Source organism: Heterodontus francisci, chromosome 7 (assembly GCF_036365525.1).
Source record: "Heterodontus francisci isolate sHetFra1 chromosome 7, sHetFra1.hap1, whole genome shotgun sequence".
NCBI classification, from domain to species: domain Eukaryota; kingdom Metazoa; phylum Chordata; class Chondrichthyes; order Heterodontiformes; family Heterodontidae; genus Heterodontus; species Heterodontus francisci.
The window spans coordinates 68,383,137-68,398,450 of record NC_090377.1 but is presented as its reverse complement, the minus strand read 5'-3'; the positions used below and the strand labels follow the sequence as shown (position 1 = coordinate 68,398,450).

Below are 15,314 nucleotides of genomic sequence, written 5' to 3'. Positions count from 1 at the left end.
CAGGCATTTTTGTAACCATCATTTTGAGTCCCGCATGATGTGTTGCCTCTCTGGTGCTAAGGAAAAGGACATCACAGGGAGGGTGCAGATATTCTGCTGGGGGAAGGGCGTGCCCCAGAAGATGTGGTACACATCGGTACCAACGACATATAGAAAGCACAGGTATTGAGGTCCTATGGTCAGATTTTCTTGAGTTAGGGAGGAAGTTAAAAAGTAGGATCTTGAAGGTAGTAATATCTGGATTACTCCCAGCGCCATGTGCTTGCGAGAGTAGAAACAGGAAGATAGGGAGGATCAATGTGTGGCTTCAGGCATGGTGCAGGAGGGAAAGATTCAGATTCTTGGGACATTGGGACCAGTTCTGGGGCAGGAGGCAGCTATTCAAAGGGAACAGATTGCACCTCAACAGGACTGGACCAATGTCCTCGCAGGGAGGTTCACTAGTGTCACTGGAGAGGGTTTAAACGAAATTGGCAGAGGGTTGGGCGCAAGCAAATAGAAGTAGAAAAGAGGAATAAGGTGCAGAAAGGAGTGGGAGTGTTGGATAGTTCTAGAGAAGGAAGTAGTACCATATTGAATAGAAGCAGACTACAGTTACTGTTATAACTTAAGTGAAACTCAGCTAATGCTGAGATATTGTACAGTGTTCAATTAAGTTATCAGTGTGCTGATGATGATTTAGAACAGGGTTGTTCAACCTTTTCGCTTGGGGGCCAATTTACAATTTTTGTCTTACATAGGGGGCCGGTGAGACAATTTAGAAAAATAAAGGCATTAAAAATTGGACACTGATTTAGTGAGATAGCTGGCATTTTTTTGCTTGCACAAGTAGTCAGTGTTTGCCCGCACACTTGTTGTAGTGGAGTATTCCAGATAGACGGCCATCTGTCAGATGTGATCTTGATCACTCTTTCTCCCTCTCCCTGCCCCTCCCTGTGTCCTCCCTCTCTGTGTTACCCCCCTCTCTGTGTTGTTCCCCCTTCTCTGTGCATTCTCACTCTCTGTGCCCCCCCGGTTCTCTGTCCTCCTCTCTCCTTGCCCCCCATGTCTCTCCCTATCCCCCTCTCTCTTTCTGTCCCCCTCCCTCTGTCCTCCCACCCCGCTCTCTCTCTGCCCACCTCCCACCCCGCTCTCTCTCTGCCCACCCCCCACGCCGCTCTCTCTCTGCCCGACACCCCTCTCTGACAGTTGCAGAAAGCGGGAACGCTCAGCAGAGCAGCTCTGTGGTCAGTCAGTTTTTTTTAAAAAACCGCAAGTCAATTCCACAGCTGACAGTACTGCGAGTGGGAACAGTGGGTTCCCAACTTTGGACAGCTTTGGGGTTTTCTGGTGGGTTCCAACTTTTTTTTAAAAAGCCCACTGGAAAACCTTGAATCTGTACAAAGTTGGGAAACCGCTGTTCCTGCTCCCAGCACCTGTCAGCTGTGAAGCTGACACTTGCGATTTTAAAAAAAACTGGTTTGGAAGAAGAAGCCATTTGCAAATTTCTTATCTCTGAAATTACCAGTCACGGACCCCTGGCGAGGATGAGGAACGGCCTGGTACAGTTTATAGCCGCAGGCTGGATGGAAACCTTTGGCGGGCTGGATCCTGCCCCTCCGGGCTGTGTGTTGGACAACCCTGATTTTCTAGTTATGTTAACAAGACTGTTGACCTTGTGGATTTTATTTGTGTCATTTTTATATTAAATTATCTCTACCTTTATTCTTTTTAACTATTAGTAACATTACGATGATCAACACATTCTTGCAGGTGACTGGGCAAAAAAAAAAGTAGTTGTGGAATCTGCTCCAGTTTAGCACTAAAATGGGTCAAGTACTATTCTTACACAAAGTCCTGAAAGGACATTATAAAAACTTACATGCTTGATGAAGAGCTCTGCCAAATGTTCTGGTTCCTGAAGGCATTTTTCCAGTTCTCCCAGGAAATAACTGAAAAGAAATACGAACAGTAATTATTCTACTACTCTGTCTCAGTGGGTTCATATTTCTCTTTTGAACATGATAAAAAGCATCGCATGAAATCACTTATGTTAATCATTTAGGAAAGTTGACTCAAAGTTTCAGATGAATGATTACTAACTAAGCACAAAACTGTCGGGATTAAGGCCAAAACTGGGTGTAGATAAGTAACTGTCTGAAGGATAGAAAACCATAACAGGTCCTGCCAAGAGGGTTAATATCAGGGTGGCCGGGGGAAGGTGGAGGTTGGGGGTGGGGTAAACACTGAGTGGAATGTCCCTGTACTCAAAATTGCGACTACTATTGTGTCAAATTTATATCAATGACTTGGATTCTGAAACTCAATGCAAATTGGTAACATGAGAATAAAAATATTTACATAGCGAGTTGTGATGATTTGGAATGCACTGTCTGAAAGGGTGATGGCAGCAGGTACATTAATAACTTTCATAACTTTGGATAAATATCAGAAAGGGAAAAAAATTCAAGGCTATTGGAAAAAATAAGAAAAGTGGGACTAACTGGATACTTTTTCAAAGAGCCGACACAAATACAATGGGCTGAATGGCCTTCTCCTGCGCTGCGTCATTTTATGATTCTGTACCAAAAAAGGAGGAACAGCCCAGTAATTACAGAAGGAATTGAACAAACTGTGTGAATTGACAGAAAAGATGGCAGATGAAATTTAAAGCAAGCAAGTATAAAGTACTGCACCTAGGAAGGAAAAATGGGCAACATGCATACTTTATGAGTGGCATTGAAATAGCTGGTAATGAATTTGAAAAATATCTAGGAGTCTTAGTAGGCGCAGTTCTCAACATGTCCAACCAACACACAGCAAGAATAAACAAAGTCAATACAGCATTGAACTACATAGCCAAAACAACAGAATACAAGTCAGAGGAGGTAATAATCAAAATGTACAGTGCTCTAGTCTGACCACAACTGGAGCAGTATGCTCAGTTCTGTTTGCTGAGAAACAATGGAGACATTCATGCACTGGAGACCATTCAGAGAAGAGCCACAAAGCCGGTCCCTTGGTGCGGGGGGGTGGGGGGGGGGGGGGAGGGAGAGGTGGAGTTTTAGTATGTCGACATGCTGGGAGCAGGGGAGGGGAGCCTGGTAGTGTGCAGGATACCTGTCTTTCATCAAGTACAGGTTTCCCAACTGGAAAGCAGCCTAATGGATAGCCTTGGCTTCCTGTCGGACAGGAAGCACAATGGAGGAGGCCACAAGACAAAATGGGTCTGATTTCTGACCTCGGGGGTCTGATCCTGAAGTGGGGGCTGTTCCCTTGCATAGGGGCAGCTGATCCCAAAGGATGGGGGTTTGGGAGTAAGTGCTCATGCTCCTCCTGATCCACAAAAAGTGCTGTGAAGGCACCTCACTTCTCCCTGAGGCTGTCCTCACTTCACTGCAACTGCTGGCTTTTCCTGAGGCTTGGAAATTCCAGTAGGACACAGTTAAACTTGCAAAGCAGGTGAAATTTGAGGCTTCCAGCCTCATTAACATATTTAAAAATGCCAATCCCACCACATTGGAATGCACTGGCTGCCCACCCCTTGCCCGCCTGAGTTAAACCCGAAAGTCGGCAGGTTGGAACCGGCTTCCCAATTCACTTTGATTTTAGGACAGCCATGGCTCAGTTGGTGGCAATTTCACCTCTGAATCACAAAGTTCTGGGTTCATATCCCACTCCAGGGCTTCAGCACAAAAATCAAGGCCCGCGCTCCAATGCAGTACTGAGGGGGTGCTGCACTGTCAGAGGTCCTGTCTTTCGGATGAGACGTTAAACCGAGGCCCCATCTGCCTGCTCAGGTGGATGTAAAAGATCCCAAGACACTATATCGAATAGCAGGGGGGTTCTCCCTGGTGTCCTGGCCAATATTTATCTCTTAATCAACATCACAAAAACAGATTATCAGGTCATTATCACATTGCTGTTTGTGGGTGTTTGCTGTGCACAAATTGGCTGCTGCATGTCCTACATTACAATAGTGACTACATTTCAAAAGTACTTCATTGGCTTTAAAGTGCTTTGAGACGTCTGGTGGTCATGAAAAGTGCTATCTAAATGCAAGTCTTTCTTTTTACCTCTCACACCTAATTCACCTGCTCACCCATGTTAAAATTCCCAGCCTAATGACACAAGTCTGTATGATGAGAAGACAGGAAAGACAGATTTTTAAGCCTGTAAAGGTGATCCTATAAATATATACAAGATGGTAAATGAAAATCAATGAAAATGATTAATCTGGAATATTAATTTAAATTAAACTGTGGGAAGTAGGACAAGGGGAAAGAGGTTCAAATTAATCATAGGTAAACTGTCAACTGATATCAGGAGGCTTTTCTTCGCATATAGTAATCAACATGGAACAGGCTCGGGCAAAAATGAGGAGTGTGTGATATTCTGTACATGAATTCACAAAGTATTCAAAACAAAATTTGAAGGCTAGAACTTTAAGTTCCTGCTTATAACATTTTCAGGTGACAAAGAGAAAGAAGTGTGGTAGTGCTATAAATAAAAGATTTTATCACAGCGCTGAGCATACGGATATTCTAGAGAAAATCCAATCTGGATTTTACCAGCCCCCCACTGACGTCGGGGGTTGTGGTGGGGGGGCCCGGAAAATAACTCCAGGAGAGGACCCCACGGGCCTCAATGCGGGGAAGGTGCTGCCCCATATTACCAGCGGCAGCGAGGCCTCATGGTGGACCTCCCATTGCTCGGCAATGGAACCTTAAATTTAAATATTTAAATAAATGCTAATTAATGCATAATTACTTACCTCGTCCCGACGGCCGTTCCACGCCGATATTCCGGCCTGTTGCCGGATCTCCGTTTGGAGATTTGAGGCGGAACACTAGTGGGGAGGGGGGTGGAGGACTGAAGATTTTTGGGTGGGTACGGGTAACAGGGAAAACTCTTGCTATTGGTTGTGGGGATGGCGGGAAGGGGTTGAGGGTCAAAGTTAATAAGGTTCGGGGGGACAGTTCAGGATCGGAATAAAAGTTTTTTTGGGGGGGGGAAAGGACAATTTATAGATTGATTACTTGTTGGGGGTTTGGGAGGGGGGGGAATTCAAAACGCTATTAAAATTTTAATTGTATTTTTTGCATACCGGGACCTTTAAAAATTTAAATGGCCCTGAAGGGCTTGAAGCCTTTCAAAAATGGCGCTGACGCCTGCGCGGTGGCGCCGGACGCCGTTGCTGGGGACAGTGCGCCCGCCCCCTCTATGTCATTGGGGGCAGGTGGTCTGACCCTCCATGGAAATGAGCTGCCACACGAAGTATCATAGCAGCTCCACGGTGCACATCTCGTCCGTGCGCTGCGCCAGTTTTGAAGCCGAGGATCGGCGGCGAGCTGGAAAAATTGAACCCATTATATCAAGACAGAATCCATGTAGATGGAATTAATGAATAGGAAAGGAAATGGTGCAATTCTCACTGTGCATTACTTGCATCAAACAGTGGAGGTGAGATAGACGAGAAGATATGTACACAGTTAAGAGAGACATAATTAACACTTTCAACTTGTAAGATGAAAATAATTAATGAAGTCAACGTGATGAATGCATTATAGAACGCAATCAAGATTTCTTCCTAGATCAGTGGAAGCAACTTTTAACTGCCGGCTGCCAGTTTCTTGCCTGGAAAACCATTATGCAGGAGTTGAAAATTATGTGTGGCGAGGACAGTTGGGTGGGGAGGGGATTGTTAGTTGTGGTGAGGACACACACAGGCTGCTACATTGGTGCCCAAGGCTGCCAGTTACAATTTTTATTTGGGCCTGTAAATGGGAGGTCAGCATACTCGGTTGCTATATAGACTAATTATAGGAGCCCATTTGGAAATTTGAGGTACAAATGGATAGATGGTGCACTGCACACCCACCCCCATTTGTACCAGGTATTGAGCAGCTTAACCAATTGTCTTTAGAGGGACAATTGATGGACATTCAAGGAAAGGCCCAAAGTACAGTCTCACTGAGCATGGGAACATGGATCTGCATGAAGCAACAGTGCAGGTACATTGAAGCTTAGTCAGTAATTAGATGGCTTACCCCCATTCAGCCAAATCTGATAGCCGGCTCAGCATGGGAACTACTTGATTACCCATCCTCCTACAAACAGCAAGTTATAGTGGGGTACCTACAGTTTGCCAGTATCATTCAAAGGAGGGTTGAACCTGAAAATGATTTGATCCTTTCAATGTTGGCTTTGCAACCATTTCCACTGAAAGCAGAAACATACTTGCCATGATTTTGAAGTCTAACAAGGAACAATGGTTGATTTAATTCTGGGAAACTGAGTGGGAAAACAACTGGTGTGAAAGCAGAAGAACAATTGGGAAATAGCCACATAATTAGGTTTAAGGTGAAAATAGAAAAAGGTAATGAAGAGCCAAGGATGAGAAGCATGGATAGAAATAAATGTTTGTATCAGTTAACATGAATGAATTTATTTCATAAAATGCAAAGCGTTGACTTGTTCCTTCAGCATTAATCAACTAAGATGGCTGCCTACTCACCTACTGTGCCAGTCATAAATCTGGTGAATGTTTCCAAAAACTATCTTCTCTTTTCCTTTCATGTCATCCAGAACACCTTTCTCTTCTACTTTTTTCATGAAACCCTAAAATATCAAAAATGTGCAGAAACTGTCACCATCAAAACTTAGAAACCTCTGCAGCATTTGCCAAGTAAGCAGATTGCATATTTCATTTTCTTACTAAATATTTGAAGAATTCCATATAAAGCAGTCTACCTTTGGATAGTCCATAATAAAATGTGTAAATGCTATTTAAGCAAAGAACTGTTAGATGACAAGAGGTTTCTATTTTTGTTGAGGGCCATCAACCTTTGGAACAAGTTGCTAGTTCAAGCAATGAGTGCGGGATTTTCCGCAAACATTCAAAAGTGAGTTGGTCAAATTCGGGTTTGAGGCTGATATCACTGCATACAAAACATAGGTGAGGTGTGCCTCATGGTTGCCAGGAACTCACTTTGATTGCCTGTGGCCTGGCATTAGAGAGAAATTTCCCACAACAACCTTTTCCCTAAGGTTTTTTAAAACCTTTTTTTGTTTCTCCCAGCATATTAATTGGATGCTGTTTGGTGGGGAGGGTCATGATGCTTAGTTGCAACATGGCTGAATGGGACAAGCTAGATGGATCTGATGGTCTTTCCTGTCCATCAGTTTCATACGTTCAGAATGAACTCTTACTCTTTTGTTAAAAAAGCAATCTTACTTAATGCTTAGTAAATACCTAGGTGCTTTACAGCTCTGACTTACAATTTAACCGCCACTGAAAACCATTCACTTGCAATAACTGGATGGATTTAATTAATCAGCACTCATCAAGGCGTAATTATAATCACAAAAGGTGATAAACTGATATGTAAGGTCTGATATGTGAGTTCGAAAGGCTCCAGAGGGTAAATGCATATGATATTGAGACATGCAGACCAGGAAGAACTTGTTTGTTTCCTGATATATGTTGAGTTAACTGATCTCAACCAGTGTAGCAATGACTGAGACACTGGAGAATTGGAGGGGAGAACAGAATATAATAATTATTACCTAAATAATTAAATACAATTACATTGTGTTTCAATGCAACCAATAGAAAGCTTTGCTTACCTTCAAGGGGTTATTTTTTAAATTATAAAATTAGATCTCCTGCAGGTTCAGAGAAATTACCTTTTTAGGACAGTTAGATTTTAAGTTTTCAGCCCAAACATTATGGCACTGAAATGAACACCAATATTACAAATAATTCAGCTATCTTTGATTTAATACTGCAATGTTACATCTTAATGTTACATCATACTAAATGAACTTCAAGTAGAACTGTAAGAAATAAAAAATTTTAAACAATGTTCCTCGCTTATAATCTCTGCAACCTATTCGAACTAATTTTGTTACTTCGTCTTCAATTATTCTATCTCCCTGCTCCCTGCCAACCATTTCAGAAATGGGAGGGGAATTGGTACTTTGATTAACTAAAAACTGCCTCTCTGAAGGCTGTTTTCTTAGCCAGTGGAATGGTAAGAATGCAATGGTTGCTATGAAGTGGTCAATCTTTGATGAGGAAAAAGGGTGAAAAGGCAAAATTATCTAATAACTATTTTAGGTGGAATAATGTATCATTTTTTAAAAACTGCATTTCAGTAAAGCCCATCAAATGCAGATAACTCGCATTGCATCACTCCAACATGAAAACAAACTAGAACTTTATTTTGCTGGAGCACATTTCCACAATGAGAGGGAACCCACTGGTATCTTGTTCAAGTAGCCAATCTTCATGAATGCCGTAGCTGTTTCGGGGGTAGTTTTGACTTTGGGTGATAATATAAAACAGACAATATTGTTTCATCTATCTCTTGTACACCTCTCCCAATATTCATTTTGATAGATTTCAATGGGCGGCTGAATCAATATCACCCATTTTACACTATCACCCAAAGTCAAAATTACCCCGAGCGTCATTAGCCTTTTTCTTTTACTATGTAGGCACCATACCCCAGCCCATTCCAGTCCTCCACCAATTATGACACCTGCACACTTTCTAACAGGAGCTACTGATTAGCAACCAGGAGCAGGAAACTCTGGCTAATTATCTTTCTCCAACATCACAACTGCTGTTCTGGGCGGTTAGCTCATACTGCACAGACCAGGAATTGAACTTGGAATTTTCCACTCCTCAATACTTAGTAGCCTACCAGTCTTTACCTACTCGGTCACTGTGAAACAAAATGAACACTTTTAGTAGTCAAAATGTTTATTCTTCTCTGTAATAAAAACTCTATTCAAGTACAATCAATTATTTCAGGGTAACTTGCCACAAAAGTCACACATTGCTCTAAATAAGGATACTGAGGTACACTCAGCAATTGCCTGTTAGTCATCTGCAATAAAACATGTTTACAGACAGCCCAGTTGTATTGCAAAACAGAAACATTTGACTAATTTGAAAGGAGCAGGGTGGATATCAGACAATAATGGGGTCCATTTTCATAATGATTAGATTTAATAGGTGTAGAACAGTTTAAAGATAAACCTCATTAGTATGCTTGTCTAAATAATGTTATGAAAGGCAGACGATAAGCAGAATTTTTAGGCCCCAATGGGGGCAAGTACAGAGACATACTGCTTTGTTGGCACCATCCAGCTTTCAGGCCATTTTCCCAGAGGTGGGATGGAGGGCAGCAGAGCTCCCCGCCCGCGAGCGCTGTGTAGCTAATTAAGGGTCTTGTTAGCATCTAACTGGAACTTTGCATTCGGCCTGGGGCACCCTGAGTTGTCGGGGACAAGGCCAGCTGCCTGAAGGTGGCCTCCCAGTGGCATACTGGGAGGGAGGGTGGTGGTGGGGTGGGGGCCATCGCTCCTGGCTGGCTTTGAGACCCTCCCTGCCTGCCTGGCCACAGCTGCAGGCTGCCCTGGGAGGGGTTCCCCCTCTACAATGGTGGCCCGGCTGCTGCAGACACTTTTAAATTAGAAAATTAAAAAAGTTGGAGAGCGGGTGCCTCAAAATGGAAGCACCTTCTCTCTCACGTAAACTACAAGCTGCTGCTTCTTCAGTGCTGGAGGGCATCCTTTTGGCCCTCCAGCTTTGAGAGCCTGCCTGTTGTCCTTAATTGGAATGCGAGCTGACCTTCTGGCCACTAATTGGTCAATTTGGAGAAAATCACTGCCAGGTGACTGATTCCCAGACAGTGCAGGTTTGTGACACCAATTTGACCTCAATGTCGGGGTCCTGATCAAAAGGGCAAAATCCTGCCCTATAGAACCACCACCATAATACCAAATTAGCCCAATGCAGTGGTCTTTAAAACAAGTGTGAGTACCCTTGACAGTGAATATTACCAAGCTCATGTCACTGGTATATTAGTTAGATTGAATTCATCTTACCTCTACCACCACTCCCAAGTCTTTCACATAATCCTTCTCTGTTTGAACAAGCTCATTTAGCACATATCTGTAACAAGATGAAAAGATTGTTTATGGATGTGTTAAGAATTCTATTTGCATATTTCACTTGTCTTAAGTTGGTTGTGTTCAACAGCAACCATTTACAATACTGAAGATGAACTGATGGGAATAAACCACATCTTATTCCATTAAGTACAGTTTGTGGATCGCATCAAGATGATTTGTAACAAATTACAATCTGACTTTAATAATAAACAAAATAATTATGGAAAGCTGAAACATCTAAGTGTTTGGAGGAGATAAGAGTAAAAACAAAACAATAAATGTAGGAAAATTACAGCAGGTCTCTCAGTGTCTGAGAAGTGAAAAAGGCAGGTCAAAGTTTTGGGCTGAGATCCTTTGCTTTGTTTCCAGATTTCCAACATTTGCAGTTCTTGTTTTCATAGCCAGAGGATTTTGGAAGCCTCTGTGAATTACAGCACACAATCTAATTGAAGGATTCGGAGAACATCAAAACATCATAAGCTGAGACGAGTGCTAAAGTGGTTTCAGCAGTCATCTGAATCAGCATTAGTTTTCTGTTTTATAATTCATCAGAAGACACATGCTATATATTGGAGTTGATGATAATTTTTCGCCACATAAAATAGGCTCTCCATTGAAGGTGGCGAATTCTTCTGATGTTCAGTTTGTCTGTTCCTTTATAGTATTACGTGACTGTGTAGTAAAACAAATTGTAGAAAATTCACTGACCACTGCAGATTACAGTTCAAAACAGTGTTATCAGAAATTGAGTGTCAAATCACATCATCAGGATTACACCATGGATTCAAATCAATTACTTCAATTCCACTTGCATAAAAATTAATCACCAACATCCTTGAGGAACTTTCTCATTTTACCCTAGGGCAACAATGCTTTTTAATTGGAAGACCTCTGTGGCAGGCCATCTCTTAATTCATATTTGAGCAAACATTGCCAGAAATAGGAACCTGATCTCAAGTAGAATTTATGCATCAATAAGAGTCTGAGAACTAACATTAACACAGTGCTGCCAAAACAGTTACAGAAGAATGGTAGCATAGTGGTAAGACCCAGACTAATGATCTGAAGACTTTTGTCCGAATCCCATCATGGCAGCTGGGAGAACTTAAATTCAATTAATTAATAAATCTGAAATAAAAAGATAGTCTCAGTAATGTTGATCATGCAACTACCAGATTGTCATAAAAACACATCTGGTTCACTAATGTCCTTCAGGGAAAGAAATCTGCCATACATACCCAGTCCGGCCTACATGTGACTCCAGACCCACAGCAATGTGGTTGACTCTTAACTGTCCTCTGAAATGGCCTAGCAAGCCACTCAGTTGTATCAAACTGCTACAGAAAAGTCCAATAAGAATAAAACTGGATGGATCACCCGGCATCGACCTAGACACCAGAAACAACGGCACACCCTGCCCAGTCGACTCTGAAAAGTCTTCCTCACTAACATCTGGGGACTTGTGCCAAAATTGGAAAAGCTGACCCAAAAACAAGTCAAGCAACAGCCTGACATATTCATACCCACAGAATCGTACCTTAGAACCAATGTCCCAGACTCCTCCATCACCATCCCTGGATATATCCTGTCCCCCTGCAGGACAGACCCACCAGAGATGGCAGTACAATGGTATACAGTCAGGTGGGAGTGGCCCTGGGAGTCCTCAACATTGACTCCAGACCCCATGAAGTCTCATGGCAGCAGGTCAAACATGGGCAAGGAAACCTCCTGCAGATTACCACCTATTGCCCTCAGCTGATGTATCAATGCTTCTCCACATTGAACACCAATTGGAAGAAGCACTGAGGGTAGGATATGTACTCTGGTTGGGGGACTGCAACGTCCATCACCAAGAGTGGCTTGGTAGCACCACTACTGACTGAGCAGGCTGAGTCCTGCAGGACATACCTGCCATAGTGGGCCTGTGGCAGGTGGTGAGGCAACCAGCAAGAGGGAGAAACCTGCTTGGCCTCGCCCTCACCAATCTACCAGTTGCAGATGCATTCGTCCATGACTGTATTGGTAGGAGTGACCACCGCACAGCCCTTGTGAAGACAAAGTCCCATCTTCACACTGAGGACATCCTCCATCGTGCTAAATGGGACTGATTCAGAACGGATCTGGCAGCTTAAAACTGGGAATCCAGTGGGATGGCACTGTGAGCCATCAGCAGCAGCAGAATTGTATTCAACCACAATCTGTAACTTCTTGGGCCTGCATATTGCTCACTCTACCATTACCATCAGGCCAGGGGGCATAACCATGGTTCAATGAGGAGTGTAGGAGAGCATGCCAGGACCAGCACCAGGCATACCTAAAAATGAGAAATCAAGCGGGTGAAGCTACAACACAAGACTACGTGCATGCTACACAACGGAAGCAGTATGTGATAGACAGAGCTAAGTGATCCCACAACCAATGGATCTGATCTAAGCTCGGCAGTCCTGCCACATCAGTCCTGAATGGTGATACACAATTAAACAACTAACTGGAAGAGGAAGCTCCACAAACATCCCCATCCTCAATGATGGGGGAGCCCAGCATATTTGTGCAAAAGACTAGGGTGAAGCATTTGCAACCGTCTTCAGCCAGAAGTACTGAGTGGATGATCCATCTCAGCCTCCTCCTGAGGTCTCCAGTATCAGAGATGTCAGTCTTCAGCCAATTGCCAATTCGATTCACTTCACATGATATCATGATACGGCTGAAAGGTACCGGATACAGCAAAAGGCTATAGGCCCTGACAACATCCTGGCAGTAGTACTGAAGACTTGTGCTCCAGAACTAGCTGTGCCCCTAGCCGAGCTGTTCCAGTCCAGTTACAACACTAGCATCTCCCTGGCAATGTGGAAAATTGCCCAGGTATGTTCTGCCCACAAAAATCAGGACAAATACAATCCAGCCAATTATCACTCCATCAAGATCGAGATAATAAAGATAACATGCATTAGGTCTGATAATTTGTAAAGAGTTCTCTGTTGCTTTTCCCTGGCATGAAGACTTGAAATAGTGCAGGCCTGTAATCTTTTCCCTTGTTCACTAAAGACTTTGGGTGGTTCAGGAATATGGATGTGCTGTTGCAGACTGCTCTCGTTATATTTTAGCCAGAGGTCAATGGCGAAGTCCTGGTATGATTTCTCAGGTAGGGCGTTCAAGGCTAACTCCAGTCGCTGCCTACATGTAGTTTAAAGATGGTGATCTGAGGCAGGGTCCTTCCTCTTCGTTGGAATTAATGGAATCCTCAATTTTGAACTAATAACTGAATTCTGCTCAGAATGTTCCAGAACGTGCTGCCACAATCCTTTCTCCTGATTGGTCAGCTTGATTCTGCTGCTTTGGCACGCCTCAAATCCGTTTGGGTTTGTTTCATAAGTTCATTATATAGTTCCTAATTTCTCTTTGCATGAGTGAGACACCTTCGAGAAGAGAAGGTTGAGAGGAGATTTGATAGAGGTGTTCAAAATCATCAAAAATCTGGACACAATAGAGAGAAACTGTTCCCATTGGCAGAAAGGTTCAGAACTAGAGGACACCAATTTAGATGAATGACAAAAGAACCAGAGGTGACATGGGGAAAAGCTTTTTACATAGAAAGTAGTTAGGATCTGGAATGCACTGCAAGAAGATCAAAAGAGAAGGTCTGTGATAAAGTGGAGGGCAGACGAGATTAAATGACAAACAGCTACATTGTGCAAGGCCAAAGGGAATGGTCATGGGACCAGTAAAGACACAAAAGACATGTCTAGAGGAGGTGTGAATGGCAGGATCTTGAATAGCTGTCATCCGAAAGCAAAGGAGAGAGAAACAAGAGAGAAAAAGCCAAACCAGCAAAAATAAAACAAAATGGGGGCAGAGGTTATGATCTAAAATTGTTCAACTCAATGTTGAGTCCAGAAGGATGTAAAGTGCCCAGTCAAAAGATGAGGTGCTGTTCCTCGAACCTGCGTTGAGCTTCATTGGAACGCTGCAGCAGACGAAGGACAAAAAGGTCAGAGTGGGAGAAAGGTGCAGAATTAAAATGACTGATGCCTGGAAACCTGGGGTCATGCTTGCAGACTGAACAGAGGTGTCTCGCAAAGTGGTCACCCAGTCTGCGTTTAGTCTCACCAATGTAGGAGACCTTAAAAATCTTGAAAGAATTTGAAAGATTTTTGCTGACTTCCAATATTCACGAAGATATGTTTTCAAAAAATATTTATTTTCTGTTAGTTCCATTGATACTTCCAGGCCGAACACAATTTGTCAAGTAAGAGACTTGGGTAACCTGCTCCAATTCTTAGTAATTTAGATTAATAATTGAAAATAACATAAAAGTATAGCTCGGATTAGAGTCAACTTAAGGTGTCTCAAAACCTACAGCTTTGGGGGAGTCCCCAGGCTGCCAGCAGATGCAGCATGTAAGTCTTAACATTTAAATCTTCAAATATACAAGACAATTCATCAATAAAAATACTGATTATAGAAACATGGGTAACTATTCCAGACATGCTCAAATGGATCAGCAAATAATAAGGATGCAAAATATAGACAATAACAAGCTGCCAGGGACAGAAATCTACAGGAAAGAATATGTTTCAAGTGAACTAAAGGGCAAATGGCAATAAAGAGTAATTTGTATCATACGTTAGTTATGTTGCAATTAGTATTCGAATGTTACATTTATTAAAGCCTGTATTGGAAACAAAGGCAGGATTTACCCCACGGGCTGTAGGACCCTGATGTCAGCGTCAAATGGGTCACAACCCCATACTGTGGGGGGAACAGATACCCAGCAGTGATTTTCCACGAATTGGTCAATTAGTGCCCAGACGACAGGCTCAGTGTCCAATTAAGGACAGCGGGTAGGCTCACGAAGCTGGAAGGCCAATAGGAGGCCCTCCAGCACTGAAGAAGCAGCAGGCTGTTTTTTCAGGTAAGAGAGAGAGAGAAGGTGTCTCAAGATGGAGGTGCCCTTGCTGCAACTTTTAAAATTTTTAAATCAAAATCAAATCAAAAACCTTTGTGGAGGGGGAATCACTCCATAGGGTGGCCTGCAGCCGTAGCTGTGACCAGGTTGGCTGGAGGTGGGTGGGGAGTGGAGGGGCCTCAAAGCCTGCCTGAAGTGCTGGCCCTTACCCCAGTCTGCCACCGGGAGGCCGCCTCTAGGCAACTGGCCTTGTTCCTGACGCCTCCGGGGACCTAGAGGCCAACTGACAATAGGCTTTAATTGGCCTTTAAATCCTGTTATTTGGCTAACCACCATTTGCAGGCGGGTAGTCCTGCCGCCCACTCCCCCATCCCCCCACCCCCCATTCCTACCTCCGGGAAAATTACCCTGGGCCAGATGGAGTCAGCAAACTAACATGCCAGAAGGCACAATAAATTTTCAT

General features: G+C 43.3%; 1 protein-coding gene across 9 annotated transcripts in view; it reads right to left on the bottom strand.

The window, feature by feature from the left end:
* The window catches only part of kalrna (kalirin RhoGEF kinase a), a 980,827-nt gene that overhangs the window by 117,171 nt on the left and 848,342 nt on the right, over nucleotides 1-15,314 (bottom strand). For all 9 annotated transcript variants that reach the window (XM_068035333.1, XM_068035338.1, XM_068035339.1 and 6 more), the window contains 3 exons: nucleotides 9,880-9,946; nucleotides 6,497-6,600; nucleotides 1,862-1,931 (listed from right to left, as the gene is read on the bottom strand). In XM_068035333.1, coding sequence (XP_067891434.1) covers nucleotides 1,862-1,931; nucleotides 6,497-6,600; nucleotides 9,880-9,946 — 241 coding nt within the window. The remainder of the gene's footprint in view (nucleotides 1-1,861; nucleotides 1,932-6,496; nucleotides 6,601-9,879; nucleotides 9,947-15,314) is intronic.